The following is a 16,325-nucleotide window of genomic DNA, read 5'->3' as shown; positions in this document are numbered from 1 at the left end:
CAAAAATAACCTTGGAGATCAAAGTTCATTTTAAGGTTATTTTTTTAGATTTCTCTCTACTTGATCTTCAGCTGAGAGATCCATTTAGGGTGTTTGTTTTTTTAATAACAGCTTTATTGAGATATGTCACATGCCATAAAATCCACCCTTTGAAGTGTACAATTCAGTGATTTAAGTATAGTCACAAAGTTGTGCAATATCACCACTCTCTAATTCCAGTTGAGTTTTTAACCTGAGGGAGTTTTAAGGGCCAGCGTCCTTTTTTTGGACGGAGCCACCTGTTCTGGTGGCGGTGATTCCGCTGAGTCACGGCAGCGGCCCCGGGAGCCTGCAGTGCTGCCTGGGGGAGAAGCTGTCCGGTGGCTGGGCTGCAGCGAGCGGGCACCGCGCCCTGGCATGTGCTGCCCCCTAGCGAGGGCTGCAGCTCCGCCCTAAACAGCCCACCCGGCGCCTTCAGGGAGGGGGCTCTAGGATACAAAAAGCTCCTCCCGGGCTTGGACTGCACAGGCAGCGCGTCCTGCTTGGAGCCTGGTAAGCCAGGGTGCGGGACCAGCCCCTGACACGGGCTTTCTTCTTACCTCCTCGGCTCTAATTCCATCCAGCCGAGACAGGGTCATTTCTCTGGGTCCTGGAGGGGAGAAAAGGGCTATGTTTTTAAACTCTCTGTTGGGAAGGCACTGATATGATACAATATCCGAAAGATGGGTTTTAGCATCAAAAGATCAGAGTTCACATCCTGCTCTGCCTCTTACTAGCTGTGTGACACTCAGCAGGTTCCTGAACCTCTCTGAGCCTGTTTCCTCATCTACAAAGTGAGGATAATTCCTCTCTTGGGGCTGTTGTATTACAGAGATTTGCTTTCTCTCTCTGAAGCCCCTGAGACTGGCTAATAGTCACGACTCAAATAAACAGATGCTGTTAATATTCCCAAACTGCCCAAAATGGTGTCCACTGTTGTCCTGGCACTGTTGTCCTGAGGAGCTTTCTAGAATCAAGATGCATTGCTGTAAGAAAATTAAAAGGAATAGGAAGGGTGGCAGTAGGTGTAGGAAGGCTATTTGGTCTTCATCTCCTTCAGGTAGAGACTGCCCCAGGTCAGCTGAAACCCTCAGACACCCTGGAGAACCGGGCAGGAGCAAAAGCCTGGGTGGGGAAGCAGACAGAGGCATCAGAACTGCTGGGAATCTGTGTTCCAGAGGGGAGTCAGGCCCCAGGCTGCCTTGCTGGCCTTGGGCAAGTCATTTAGGCCCTTGGGGCCCTTTACCTGGCTGGGATTTGCATCCTGCCCACGTCATAGGTTTGTGGTGAGCCTATATGTTCTGTCATGGGAAAGTGTCCAGGAAAATGGCAGACGTGCTTCAAATAGTGAGCAGGGTTCCCTGATGATGCCCCAGACGTCACCTCTGGGCTGGGCTAGGTTCCTGGGCTTCCCTCATCCACCTCTGGGTGCCTCAGAGGGCAGCCTGAGATGATCAGAAACAAAGCTGACTCTTCAGGTAAGACACACAGAGCAGGTGAACTCTACCAGGCAGAAAATTTATCCACCTTGCAGCCTGGGAAGACCCTCTTCTTCCAGAGCAAAAGGGACCCGGGGTCTCACTTGCACATCCCTGGGCCCCTGAGGGTCTGGAGGGGCCGGGGGCCCAGCCTTGGCAAAATGAGGAAGAAGTTGAAGGTTGTCTGAGGGTCCCTGCCATTCTTCTCTTCCATCATCCTACCCCTTCCTGCCCTCACCTTTCCTCCCCCTCCACCCCGATTTCAGCATTATCAGACAAACATCACAGTAAAAAATTCCAGGGCTTCCCTGGTGGCGCAGTGGTTGAGAGTCCGCCTGCCGATGCAGGGGATATGGGTTCGTGCCCCGGTCCGGGAAGATCCCACATGCCACGGAGCGGCTGGACCCGTGAGCCATGGCCGCTGAGCCTGCGCGTCTGGAGCCTGTGCTCCACAACGGGAGAGGCCGCAGCAGTGAGAGGCCCGCGTACCGCCAAAAAAAAAAAAATTCCATATTATCTTGTTTCCAAACTTAAAAGACTGTGGGTAATCATCAATGGATACATGGATAAACAAAATGTGGTGTGTCCATACAATGAAATATCGTTCCAGGAGCGCAGTCCTGACACGTGCTGCAACATGGGTGAATCTTGAAAACATTACACGAAGCGAAAGAAGCAAGACGCGAAAGCCCAGTGTTAGATAATTCCATTTATTTGAAATCTCCGAAATCGGTAAATCCATAGAGACAGAAAGGAGATTCGTGGTTGGCAGGGCGTGGGGGGAGGAGTGGGGAGAAACTGCTTCATGGGCACAGGGTCTCTTTCAGGGGTGATGAAAATGTTTTGGAACTAGACAGAGGCGATGGTGGTTCACTTTAAAACGGTCACTTGTGTGCTGTGTGGATTTTACCTCAATCAGGAAAGTAAATAGAACAGACTGGGTTGCAGCAGCCGCGGTTTGATTCAGGGGGTTCCTCCCTCCCTGTGCCTTCACCCCCTTCCCCTCTCCTGCCTTCTCTTTTATCCTCTCATCACCTGCGCTGTCCTCTTTTTTCCTCTGTCTCCCTCTCAGCCCCGCACACACTTTTCTCCCTTTCCCTGGCTTGCCCCCCCCCACAAGCCATTGGCAAGGCAGCATTGGGTCTGGGGGTGTGATCTTGTAGGACCAGGCACTGTCCTACAACTTAACAAGCCCCTTCCCCTCAATTTCCCAGCTACCAAATGACAAGGACAGACTCCAGGACCCTCTGGTTCTCATTTTCTCTTGTCAGGAGGCAGTGCTTTTCCAAGGGTCCCTAAAGAGTGACCCGTTTTCGTTTCCAGGTTTAACTCAACTTTTGTGCTCCTCCTCAAATTTCTTCCTTACCTCACTCCCCACTGCCTGTAGGTCACTGCCTGGGAAAATGGGAGGTAGGAAATCAGAGAGATTGAAAAAGAGATTGGTTGATTTAGAAGAATAAGAAGGCAAAGCATGGCCTTAGGACAGTAGCTCCTGGCGTGTTTATTTTCCTGTCTGTGTGTCTCTCTTAGGCTACAGGGATCCGTGGGGTGATATAACCACGTCTAGTCTGGACTGTGTACCCACCTCAGGGCTACGCTTGTTTTTGTGTTTTCAGTCTGCTGTCTTTGCATGAAAGTCCTAGGGCTGGGACGTACGGCTGTGCTGTCTGTCAGTTGCTTTACATGTTCTTTGCCCAGTTCTTCCAGAGAAATCATCCTGCCCTTGGCTCTCGTAGAGGAAGACCACAGGGGTCAGAGAAGGAGGCAGGGCTGAGCTTTCAGACCCTTGGCTGGGATGGCAGGGCCCCCTGCCTCTTAGCCAGGCCTGGGCTAGAGACTCCTGCTGCCCTGTGACCAATCTTCCCAGGGCTCTGAGCTGGAGGACACAGGCCTAATCGATCCGCTTAAAGTAAAATGTTGGAGCAGGAAGGGAGCTCAGGGGTCACTGGGTGACATGAAGGAGGTTGAGAGAAGTGACTTAGTCACAGCTTTGGGGTGTGAGTCCTGGACACTGCTGCTTCCACACCCCAGATCTGTGCCCCAATGGAAAATTGGAGAACATTTGATGGTCCTGGATGGAAGGACTGGCAGTGAGGGCAGCTGAGTGCCCCGTGAGGACACAAGCTTTGCATCCTGGAGTCGCCTCTTCCTGGGTATGTGACCTGGGCAGAGTACCTCCCAGATTCCTCATCTGCCTGTAAGTGACCCAGACAGGTCCAACCCGACGGGACTTGCGTTCTCGTGCGCAGTATTTGTCCTAAGACTGAGAAGAAGAACTACTTCATTTTACTCTCCGAGCGCATCTCCTCTGGGTTCTATTTTCTGCTTACGTCGAGTAGCCTCTCAGAGATGCTCCAGAGATGACCTGTAGGTACCAAAACATTAGCACGGGGCAAGTGGCCCAGCCCAGATGAGTTGGAGAGACAGCACTGGTGGCCTCATTGAATCAGGAGGTCCATGAACCTAAGGCCATTTGCTGGGGTCAGTGGGAGGGGCGGGGTGGGGGGGTGCCTCCCTGCTTAGAGAGTTCTTCCCATGCATTCCTCTTTTTACCCTAAAGGAAAATAGTGGCACCTGAGATGCACACGGTTTATTCATTTTGCATAGTGAATAGTAGCCTATGTTTTAAAGGATGATTTAATTTCTCCAGAGGCCCCTGTAATTTGTTCAGCTTCCTATTAGTGCTTCTGACTTTCTCCAGCCATGCAGGGGTGGTGCTGGTGGTAGGGAAGTGGGGGGATCATTAGAATCTGGGACAGAGAGACCCATTGCCTTGCCTTTTGCTCTGTGGCACTGAGCGAGGCGGCCTGGCAGCCGAAGGGCTTATGCCACGGATGCTGTCTCCAGTCCCTAGAACAGTGCGGCACTGCCCCAGGCCCCAGAATGACCCTTAGTTCTCCTGCTCCTGACTTGAAACTTCTGGAAACTTCTGGAAGGATACCAAAATGTACAATGATTCTTGCTAAGACTTAATTACAGATTCTTTTTTTTTTTTTTGACTATTGAGAGAGGAGAAGGAATACTGGAAAAGCCAAAAGCAGGAGTCTGTAAACTGTGGCCGATGGGCCAAATCTGGTGTTAGCTACGAATGGTTTACATTTTCAAATGGTGGAAAAAAACAAAAACAAAAGAAAAATATTTCATGACACATAAGATTATATGCAACTCAAATTTCAGCGTCTGTAAAAAAAGTTTAACTGGGACCCAGCCGTGCTCATTCATTTACGGATCTATCATCAATGCTTGCTTCCCTGCCGCAGCAGCAGAGGTGAGTCGTTGTAACAGAAGGCACAGCCCCCAAAGCCTAAAATATTTACTATCTGGCCCTTTACAGAAACAAATTGCTGACCCTTGACCTGAAATTAAAGTGGAAAACTGTTTCATTGTAGATCTGTTTTAAAAAAAGATCCATAAAAAATTTAAAATTATAATGGAACTCAAGAGGGAGAGCAGAATCTGCTTCCTAGAACTTATTAACTCAAATCAATCACCAGTTGGTAAAATGCAGTGGGGGAGATTCTTCTTTTTTTTATTTTTTTTGCGGTACGCGGGCCTTTCACTGTTGTGGCCTCTCCCGTTGCGGAGCACAGGCTCCGGACGCGCAGGCTCAGCGGCCATGGCTCACGGGCCCAGCCGCTCCGCGGCATGTGGGATCTTCCCGGACCGGGGCACGAACCCGTGTCCCCTGCATCGGCAGGCGGACTCCCAACCACTGCGCCACCAGGGAAGCCCGAGATTCTTCTTTTGAGCAGGGATCTTTTAAAGACAGAACCCACCCTTGTTGACCAGCTGCCTTGGACCCTGATGCTGTTCCCTTTGACTGTGCTACCGCCTCCCATTTTCCCAGCCTTGCAAGCCCTCACCTCTAGTGTAATTCTGGATTCTGAGCTCTCCCTCTGACCCCAGCCCAGTTTTAAAGCCCAGTCTAATGTTATCTAAAGTACACTTCTTGGGTCTGTCCCTTCCTTTCCATGGCCTCTGCCCCCGCTCTGGTTCTGGCTTTTTTGCTGTATACCTGGATCAGTGCAGTCACCTCCCTGCCAACAGTCCTTTCTTACCCATCCAATTGGCCCTGCCGACTGCTGCTAAAGTGACCTTAGAGCACTTCTTTGATGCCGCCCTGCTCATGCCTGTGAACAAAGTCCAAACTGGCTACCTTGCCCACCTCCAGACTTTGAGTGAGAAGCAGCCACCGTGTCACGTGGTTCACCCCATCTGCCCCCAACATGGTGGTTGTGCAGATGGGCAGGGAAGAGACCAGGGCATGCGGAATCTTTTTAGTTGTGGCATGCGGGATCTTTAGTTGCCGCATGCATGCAGGATCTAGTTCCCTGACCAGGGATCGAACCTGGGTCCTCACAAGTCACTGAGAGATTTTCTGCTAAGGGATCTCATCTCTGATAAACAGAAGGCTAGAAAATGGTTCTCCCATTCATTCCCCAGAGACCTTGAGGGGAACCCGTTGCCTCTGTGCCAGTGTTAGAGCTCCAGCCATAATCATCTCAACTGTGGAAACCCAGAGCCCTTATTATTATATCATCAACACGATGAAGGGGAGGGTCCCACTCACAAAGGCAACGCCAAGGATGAGGAGACATCAAGAGTGGCTGCAGCAAGATTAGAAAAGATAAGAAAAAAAGAGACAAAAAAATCAAATAAAAATTAATTAAATTAAATTAAATTAATTAATTTAATTTATTTATAATTAATTAAATTAATTAATAAATTAAATTAATTAATTTAAAAAAAAAGAGTGGCCTCAGCAACATGCAGGACTACATCTTTCCTTCCACCCCAAGAGATTTAGAAACAAGAATAAATGGGAAAACATACCTTGCTCTTGGGTGGGGACACTAAATATTGTGAAGATAGCAACTTTTATCGTTTTGGCTCGTCATGCAGTTCTAGCCAAAATCCCAATGGAATTTTGAGAATTTGAGGAAAAAGTGTTCTGAAGAGCATCTGGTAGAGAAAATGTGCAAGAAGATCAAACAGTTTTGAAAAAAGAAGATGAGAGTGTCTAAGCCCACCTAGAGAATAAGGCTGGAGATCCAACACTTAAATCGGGAGGCTCTAGCACCAAAATGGACAGGCGAATGGAGCAGAATAGATGGTTCACTCACCTGGGGAAAGAGGGAAGACCGTCCTATGAATAGGGCAGAGCCCATTGGTTTAGCTGTTGTATCTGGGAGAAAATTTTTTAGATTCCCACCTCATATCATACACTTAAATAAGTTCTAGATGAATTAATAAATTTAATACAAAGAATTAGATCACTAAAGACACAGTAGAAAATATTTTTGATCTTTACGGACTATAGAGCAGTGGAATAAATCACAAAGGAAAATAGACTTGACTGTAGAAAAAGTAAAACCCGTCAGTAGAAGCCATCAGAAACCAAAACAGGGACCTAGTGGTTACGATTCGGGCTTTCACTGCCATGGCCCAGGTTCAATCCCTGGCTGGGGAACTGAGATCCCACAAGCTGTGCGGTGTGACCAAAAGAAAAAAAAAAAAAAAAAGAAACCAAAGTAAAAGGAGACGCTATTAGCCACAAATATGATAAAGGGTTCATGTCACTCATAGATTAAGAACTCATTCAGATCATTACAGTGGTCGCTGAGGCATGACAGAGAAGCAAAGGATGTAAAGGGGCATCTTATAAAAGAAGCCAGGGCAGCAGATTTTTACTTTTACACTTCCATCCACCGCGTTCCAAATGGGAAAACTTAGTCCTTGAAAGGAATTGATCAAATCTACAAAACAAAACCACGGGGCTCATTACACTTCTTAGTGTTCACGAAAACCTTAGCTGCAGGTTGAACAGGACGGCCTGATCTGTCTGATCTGGCTCACCCGGGCCGGGTGTAGTGTCTCCAGCCAGTTTGGGAGGCTTGCGCTTCTGGGAGGATTCCACCGCGCTCAGGTGGGGCTCCCGGTGAGTCAGCAGGTGAGGTGACTCATGGACCCATCCCGGGCACGGGCACGAGCAGCTGGGCAGTGACCAGGGATGTCCTGAGAGAGGCGTCACCAGGAAGCACCCTGCCCATCTGCACGACCACCATGTTGGGGGCAGATGGGGTGAACCACGTGACACAGTGGCTGCTTCTCACTCAAAGTCTGGAGGTGGGCAAGGTAGCCAGTTTGGACTTTGTTCACAGGCATGAGCAGGGCGGCATCAAAGAAGTGCTCTAAGGTCACTTTAGCAGCAGTCGGCAGGGCCAATTGGATGGGTAAGAAAGGACTGTTGGCAGGGAGGTGACTGCACTGATTCAGGTATACAGGGAGGCGTTACTTCATAGAGTTGGGTGGGGAGCAGTAGTTGACGCCTTTGGTAATGAAACTTGTTCCTCTTAGCACAGGGGTTCTTGTTTTGGGGCTTTCTAAGGGAAACAGACCATCAGTGTATCTCAGGGTAGAGAATATCACCATAGAGAATATCACCACCAAATCCTAAGTCTTGAAGGATGAATGGGGCTTTGATCTTCCCAGGAAAGTCCTGCTCATCCTTGGGGAGATATCAAAGGTTTGGAAATGATCAGCCTCAGATGCCCCTCCCAAGAGCTCTCTGAGAGACAAGGGCCTTGGTCAGAGTGAAAAGTAGCTGTCTAGGAGCACCCAGACCACCCACCCTCTGCCTAACCCAGAGGAGGGCTCACTGACTCATTCTTAGAACCATGCTAAGTCCTCGCAGCTTCTTATCCTACATCGTGGGTGGAGAAGAGAGCTCAGACACCCACACCAGCGTGTCCGCCTAGAAAGGAGAGAAATGGAGCTGGACCTGAGTATGCCAGTGGCCAGCTGGTATAAACACAGTGCCAGTAGGGCTTCCCTGGTGGCGCAGTGGTTGAGAGTCTGCCTGCCGATGCAGGGGACATGGGTTCGTGCCCCGGTCCGGGAAGATCCCACATGCCGCGGAGCGGCTGGGCCCATGAGCCATGGCCCCTGAGCCTGCACGTCCGGAGCCTGTGCTCCGCAACGGGAGGGGCCACAACAGTGAGAGGCCCACGTACCGCAAGAAAAAAACAACAAAAAAAACAAAAACACAGTGCCAGAGGCTGGCTGTCTCTCCACACCTTTGTCAGTCTGGGAAGTATTAGGTGGAGTGTCTGCCCCAGGTGGACCCTCCGACCCTGTAGCCCACCATTTATTTATTTATTTATTTTAAAGTTTTTTAAAAACTTTTTTAAAAGTTTAAAGGGAGGAAGTAGAAGCAGCTAGAACAGGGGAGTTTCAAAGATAAAAAAAAATATAAAGTAGAAAATAAATAATATGAGATAACTAGATCATTTAAAAGGAAGATATCAAAGTAAAATACAAGAGATTCAAATTACAGAGATAAAAACGTAAAACATGGAATAATCCAAAGTGACGTGAATGAACCACAGCAAAATGACACACTCAGAAGTTCAGAAATTCAAAGTTATTTTTAAGATAAAGAATTAAACATTCTCAGTAAGGAAGAGGGCAGAGTAGGATTAAATGATCGTTTCTAGTGGGCTTTGTTGAGCTGAAGCCACCTCTCAGCTGGGGCTTTTGGGGGAGGGGAGTGCACGCTGCTCTTCGGCCCCAAATTCATGCCCCCGCACTGTGCCCTGTTAAGGACTTAGCCTGGCCCTCAGAATGCACACCCAAGGGTCCTGGTGGGAACCAGTGAGGTGAGTGAGAGCCCGTCCCTGACCCCGGGGGGCCACCTGACTCAGAGCTGGGGAGTCGGGACACCCAGGTCGAGTTGGTTCCATGGCCACAACTACTGAGCCCACAACTACTGAGCCCACGTGCCACAACTACTGAAGCCTGCGTGCCTAGAGCCCGTGCTCCGTAACGGGAGAGGCTACCGCAACGAGAAGCCCGGGCACTGCAGCAAAGAGTAGCCCCCGCTTGCCACAACTAGACAAAACCCGCACACAGCAACGAAGACCCAATGCAGCCAAAAATAAAAATAAATAAATATATAAAATAAAAAAGAATGTTAAACCCCATCAAACTACCAGTCAGCAGCATTTACTTTTTAATGAAGTGGAAAGAGCAGTGAGCATAGTAACAAGTTGGGCCTGCTGAACCTGCCCACCTGATGGTTTTGGACATGAACTGATGTGATGCTGGTGAATTGAAAGTGCACATACAAGTAAATAACACTTTGGCGATACGCCCCACGGATGAGGTTGGGCATCTGGTTGTTGGGGAGGAGAGAGGGGAGGTGGAAATCTGCCTGCTGTGAACTGGGGAGGTGGCACCTCTCTCTCCCTGCCCCCTACCCCACCCCCAAGCACTTAGCCTCAGCACAGCATCCCAGCCCTCACCTCCCATCTTCATTCCCCAGGTGGGCTTTGAACCAGGATGGCTGAACCCCGCCAGGAGTTCAACGTGATGGAAGATCATGCTCAGGGGGACTACACCCTGCTGCAAGACCACGAGGGTGACGTGGAGCACGGCCTGAAAGGTTAGTGCACGGCCCTGCGTAACGGGCCCAGGCGCTGCGGGGATCGCGGCCGACCCGATGGCTCTGGAAAGGGCTGGCAGGAAAAGTTCGCATCCTGAGTTTTAAAGGAGTTTTAAATACTTTATTGTGTTAGATTGTCAATGGGCTTGAAACCTCATTAATTTGAGCGAGCCAACAGAACTCAAAATGTGAGCTATTTGAAAATCTGCCTTTTGCAAAGGAGAGTTTGCCACATACGTGGATATAGTATGATAAAGATTGCCGGAGGCTTGTTGGTCTAATTAATACAAGGGTGCTCTGTTGAGTCTTTAACCAAACCCATTACCCTATAAATCAGCAGGGTTTATTGGCATGCAGAATACATGACTTTATACATTATTTTTTTCTCTTCCTTAATAGGCCTGTCTGGCCCCTTTTGGCCAGAGTTGGTTAGCTCTGGGTTTCTTACTGTCCCTGTTATACCTTAATAAACCACGTCCACCTCTAAATGTTCTATAGTACAGTCTTTTGGCCCAGTTGGCTTGGCCTCCTCTCTCCCCTTCACTGCACTGTCTGACCACCGAGATCGGGGAGCCCCGTGGAGCACACAGAGCCCTCTCTCTGGCTCCGAACGCTAGTCCCTCCATCGCTGATGGGAGCCCCAGAGGACCTGTAGGGCACTGGGTTGTACTATAAGGAACCCTCTCCCCACAGTGTCACTGGTGGCCAGTGCCCCCTGGAGCAGCCGACCGTGCAGCCCCGGGATAAGAAAGACTAGGTCCCTGTCTTCTAGACCCATTTCTAAGGAGACGAAATGGCAGTCTACTTTTCTCTTTTAATACTAAAATAACAAGCCTGGGGTGTGCAGTGTTGATGGCAGTGGTAGAGCTCCAAGGTGGGAAGGGAACTCTTCTGGGTACATCTATCTGGGAAGGTTCCCTGGAAGAGGCGGTGTTACCAGAAGGAGGCCTGAGTTGGGGGAGCACATGGAGAAAACATCCCTACCTTGGAGACGCTTCAGGACTCGTTGGGGGGCCTTGTTTCAAAGGCTGATTTCTCTGTACCTGTTTAAGCAGAGAACACATTAGGAGGCAGAGCTTGGGAATCAGACAAGTGGGCTCCACGGTGGGGGAGGTGAGGGAAGAAATGGGCTGTCCCCGGAGCTCAGAGGCCACCCTCTGGCCTTCTTGGGGGCACACCCAGCCCGAAGCTCTGGGTGAGGGGAAATGCCTGCTCCCATCCGGCTCAACCCAACCCTCCTTAGGCACCAATGGTGGCAAGAAACGTGCATCTGACATCTCCCAGGCCACGGCCTGGCTCCAGCCAGAGCTGCTAATTTTCAACTCCCCAAGGGGTTGGAATGGCAGCTGGGCCCTAAGAGCTCCCTCATCTGAGGACCTGAGCCCACCATCCCTCCACATGAGAGTTCTGCCTCAGTATCAGTATCACTGCTTTCACTTTCAAGTGTCCCTATTTGGGTGACAAAGTATGTGGCTACCCTACTTATAATGGGACTTCCTTAAAATGACGATTCAGGTGACGTCCCTGGTGGTCCAGCGGTTGAGACTTTGTCTTCCAAGGCAAGGGGTGTGGGTTTGATCCCTGCTTGGGGAGCTAAGATCCCACATGCCATGTGGCCAGAAAACCTAAACATAAAATCAACAGAAGCAATATTGTAACACATTCAATAGAGACTGTGAAAATGGTCCACATCAAAAAAAATCTTAAAAAAAAAAAAGATAATTCAGGCATTTTTGTAGGACTCTACAAAAGTTCGCAAAGCGCTTTGGCCACCGACGTCTCAGGTAGCGCTCAGAATAACCAGTGGAGGCGGAGGTTGCCTTCCCCAGTTTACAGATGACAAAGTTTCGTTTCTGAGATTATGGGGCTGGTATAGCCTTCAGCTCCATGTCAGCTGTTTTTGCCTCTGGTCACCCTTAGCCAAGTCTCCTTGAAGCTTCAGTTATTAAACTCTTGTGGGTAGAATCCAACTTAGAATCCCAACATACTGAACTCTGCCCCAGATGAATTGTGCCAGTGAAAAAATGACGCTCTTGGGAATTCCCTGGCGGTCCAGTGCTTAGGGCTCGGCGCTTTCATTGCTGTGGCCCAGGTTCAATCCCTGGTCGGGGAACTAAGATCCCACCAGCCAAAAGAAAAAAGAAAAATGATGCTCTGTTTAGGGTAGCCTGGTTTAAAAATTAAGTTAAAATATATATATTGTGTTGTCACAAATGTATCATAATAATGTAGGATGTTAAGAATTTGGGAAACTGGGTGTGGGGTACCCTCTCTGGTCTATCTTTGCAGTTTTTCTGTAAATCTGCATTGATGCTAAAAGTTGGAATAGGATTAGATAGAGCCCAAGAGAGCTGCAAAGTGGGTAAAAGCTGGTTAACTGATAAAATAATGCACCCACATGAATTAAAAGGTGTTAATGAGTTAACTTGTTAGACCTTCCAGAAGACCCTCAGAAGAGGCTTCTTCCTCCTTCCTTCCCTCCCTCCAAGAAATTTAACAAGGATAAAGCAGATGATGACAGTTGTAGGCTGGGGGTGGATTGGGGGAGGGGTGTTTGGGGGACAAGTGTTTGAGGCACCGTCATGCCCATAGGCTTCTGTGCTCTGACAGTCGAGGCTGGTCCGTAATAAGACCCGGCAGGCAGTCTGCATCATGCTCCCTCACCATGTGTCCAGAGCCTACTTGAGAGAGTTGGCAGGTTTTGGCAAGCTCCAGGACCGGAAACTTCTTTAGAATCAGCCCTTCTTTGGCTGGATGGGTGCAGCCAGGGCTGCGTGTCCAGGGATGGCGTTCTAGCAGAGGGTGCGACGTGTCTGATCTCGAAGGGTGCTAGAACACCACTTGCCTCTTTTCGTCTCGTGAGTCTGCTTCATGCAGAACCAGCTTCCTGTCCTCTGTCTCCAAGGCTGCCCCCACCCCAGGTGGAGTGGCTTTTGCAGAGTCCATCAGAGCTCCCTTGGCTTTAGATTCTGAAAGGACAGTTTTCTTATACGTAGCGACGGCTGACATTTCAGGTGTAACTCAAGGCTTTCTGGGCGGTGCTTGGAGACACAGCCAAGTGTGCAGTTAGAATAGAAGTAGGTACTGTGTCTGCCCTGAGCTAATTCCTTTGCAGAGGAAGGAGTTGGATCTCTGAGTGTTTTCCCAGGTCGTTAATGGTCATTAATTCATGGCAGTGATCTCCCATGAGTCTCTTCAGTAGGGAAACACAAAGCCCAAGTTTACTTGTGGCTTAGCTTTCTGGTGTCTGCCGCCCGTTTGTCAATATAAGAGCCTTTGTCTCAATTGGAACCACAAGCTAATTAAAAGGCAATTTCTCCTCTCGTCCCAGAACAGGTAAACATTGCGTGCCTCTTTGCCTGCTGACCCTGGTGTGGGGGCCAAGCTATGTTGGGGTGGGGGTGGGATTGGTCCCCTTTGTGGTTTTGTCATGTGGCCACAGTCCATCCATCTGGGTTCCACGCTGGGTGACTTCAGCTCCAAAAGACACTGTCCCCGAGGTCCTCTGAGGTCAAAGGCAGGGGTGGAGAGAGGCAGCCATTCTGAGGGGCTCATTGTATATGTTCCAGAATCTCCCCTGCAGACCCCGGCCGATGATGGATCTGAGGAACCAGGCTCTGAAACCTCTGATGCTAAGAGCACTCCAACGGCAGAAGGTGGGGCCTCCCTCTTCTCATGGTTTTATTCAAGCAGCTCCTTCCATGCTCCAGCCTGCGCTTAGCCACGCTTTGAGCTCATACGTGCCACCCTTCCTGGCTGCGTTTGCTGCTGCCTCTCCCTCTGGCTGAGAGATAGCTCGCTCAGTGCTTTGCAGGATGGAGCTCAGGCCCCGGATGTTGTGGGAGCCACGCTCTGTTTTGATGCCTTGCTCGCTAGGGTCAGGTATGGGCAGCTTCATCGTGTGTGAGTTTTGAGGCAGCCACACTTGAACAGGCTGGGATCTGTGGCAAAGCAGGGCCTGACGTCAGCTCCACCAAGCCCCTGCTCCTCGCCCATTGTCCTCCCAAAACTTCTTTCATGAGCCAGCAGGTCCTAAAGCAGCCCTTTGGCTGAGGAAAGGGCAGGTCAGTGCACATCTCCAAGCTCACACTTTGGGACGGGTCTTGGTTTAGTATCTTTCATTTCTTGAGCTCGGCCTGGGTGTCTGGACCTTGGCCATGGTGTTAGTTCCAGCCCATCTTCTAATCTGTCCTCTGTAGACATTTGGTGTCTAAGTTATTACAAAGCTGCTGACGTATTTCCTGAAGTGTTCCTTGGTCCTGATTTTGACCATCTTCTCTTGCTTCCCATCTATATCAGTCAAGACCGTGTTGATCGCAGGTAACGGAAAACCCAACTAACTGTGACATACATATGAAGAGGTTTATTTGTCTCACATAGTAAAATGTTTGGACTTGGGCAGCAGCTTCTCAGTGTCAACTGTTTTATCTTCTGCCATCATTAATGGCTGGATTGTTGCCTTATAGTTACAGAATGGCTGCTGTACCTCCAGGCATCACATCTGCCTTCAAAGAAGAAAGAAAGTAGCAAAGCCAAAAGAACCCTGAAACCAAATGTGTTCCCTTTTTATTAGGAAAGCAACAGTTTTTCTGCAGGCCCCACCGAACCAACTTCTGTTTATGTATCATTGGCCAGAACTGGGTCTCATGGCCACCCCTGGCTGTAAGGGAGGCTGGGACATTGAGCATTTTGCCTTCCAGGCTCTTTAGCAGGAAAAATCAAGGGATAAAGGCGTTGAGAATGGCTTTCGAGTAACCAGTCAGCAGTATCTGCCCCTCCTTCTCTCCATCCTCTCCAAGGTTCTATTCTCAGCACTTCCCTGGGCCCTGCCCATGACTTTGATGAGAACCTGGCCCCAGCATCTCCCCAAGCATCCACCTTTGGATGAATTCAGAAAGTGGCTGTCAGGTGCCTGCCAATTGATGGTGCATCTGTGGAGGATATAGTGGATGTGGCCCTTCCCCCACTTTGCCCGCCCCCCACCTCTGAAGTTCTCAGCCTAGTGAAGAGAATACCAGACCAAATGCTGTTTGCTCTCCTTCTTAGAGCCAGTGATGTTAAGACATAGCCTGCTGACCTTGTTAGGATAGTTCTGCAAGTTGCCTACCGCCCTGAGAAGGTCCTGAAACACTAATGGCAGATTTTCTGCCAGCCTTCCAAATCAGCTTTATTCTGGAAGAATCTACCAACCAAGTCTTGCTGCACTCTGGACCCTGTCCGTGTGTGCATCCCAAGAGCGTCAGCTCTGGCCCCGCGGGGAATGGGGGAGCCTGCTGGGGCTGGACTCTGCCAGGCTGCTCCCGAGACAACCATAATAAAGTGAACTCCTTCTGACGAACCTGAGTCAGGCGCTTGGGAAGCTTTCAAAGCTGACAGCTCCTCATGTCTGCCCAGAAGGGCCTGGGAGTATGCCAGGGCGTTGCTCAGGGAAGAATGCCGATTTGGAAGTGTTCACCTCGATGAGAGACCAACAGCAGCTCCTGGTGGTAGATCTTTCCCTCCAGCCTCTGCTCTGAAGGTGGACCCATCTGTGGGCCTGTTGTCAAGCACCTGACTCCTGACAGGGCCGACCTGTTCGTTGCCACCCAGGGGAGTCTGTGGTTTTAAACCATGGGTCATGGGCTCCGGGAGACAGGGGAATTAGAACTGGAAGAGAACTTGGAGGTCACCTGGTAGTGATACTCCCATTTTGCAGATGAGAAAACTGAGACCCTAAGAGGACAAAGGACTTGCCCAAAGCCAGCCTCCCGGCAGAGCCATAGACTCCGGCCCTGACTTCAGGGTTCCTGCACTGCCTTGGTCCCAATCCCATTCTCCTGTTCTGTCCTGCTCTAAGGATCAAACACCTGTGACCAGTCATCTGATTTTCAACACTTCCTCCTTAAAAACACTTGCGACCGTCCCCAGCCGTCCCTCTCACTGCAGTCTTTACAGGGGGGCTGTCCTGGCTTTCCTGGCAGAGGGCCTGGGTGTCTCGTGCATGGGTGCCACTCAAACAGAGTATTGCTGTGCTCCCTGGAGAGATGTCAAGGCTGGAGCACGGCTCTGGGCCCTGCTCTGTGGGGCTGCTTTTCTGCATGTGGCTGAGTCCCCTCCCCCTCCCCATCCCTGCATCTCTGCATCCCCCGAAGAGCAAAGGTGAGGGGTGTGGCACAGCTCATCCCGGCCCCCTAAGGTGACTCTCCGTGGTTTCCAGATGTGACAGCACCCTTAGTGGATGAGGGAGCCCCCGGTGAGCAGGCGGCCGCTCAGCCCCCCACGGAGATCCCAGAAGGAACCACAGGTGAGGGTGACTCCCAGGTTGGGGTGCCCAGCTCCCCTGCTGGAGGACGGGTGCACGTGGGGTTATGCCCGTCTCCAAGTGCAGCAGGAATGTGGGTGGACAC

The 16,325-nt window shown here is 50.2% G+C and overlaps 1 protein-coding gene across 10 annotated transcripts in view; it reads left to right on the top strand.

Annotated features, from left to right (window-relative positions):
• Positions 1–16,325, top strand: part of MAPT (microtubule associated protein tau) — a 103,537-nt gene that overhangs the window by 47,090 nt on the left and 40,122 nt on the right. For all 10 annotated transcript variants that reach the window (XM_082678543.1, XM_082678542.1, XM_082678539.1 and 7 more), the window contains exons 2-4: positions 9,820–9,939; positions 13,509–13,595; positions 16,136–16,222. In XM_082678543.1, coding sequence (XP_082534669.1) covers positions 9,837–9,939; positions 13,509–13,595; positions 16,136–16,222 — 277 coding nt within the window. In that variant the 5' untranslated portion in view covers positions 9,820–9,836. The remainder of the gene's footprint in view (positions 1–9,819; positions 9,940–13,508; positions 13,596–16,135; positions 16,223–16,325) is intronic.

This window comes from Grampus griseus, assembly GCF_964374135.1.
Source record: "Grampus griseus genome assembly, chromosome: 20".
NCBI classification, from domain to species: Eukaryota; Metazoa; Chordata; class Mammalia; order Artiodactyla; family Delphinidae; genus Grampus; species Grampus griseus.
Note: the sequence above shows the minus strand (reverse complement) of the source record. Positions and strands in the feature narration are given on the sequence as shown.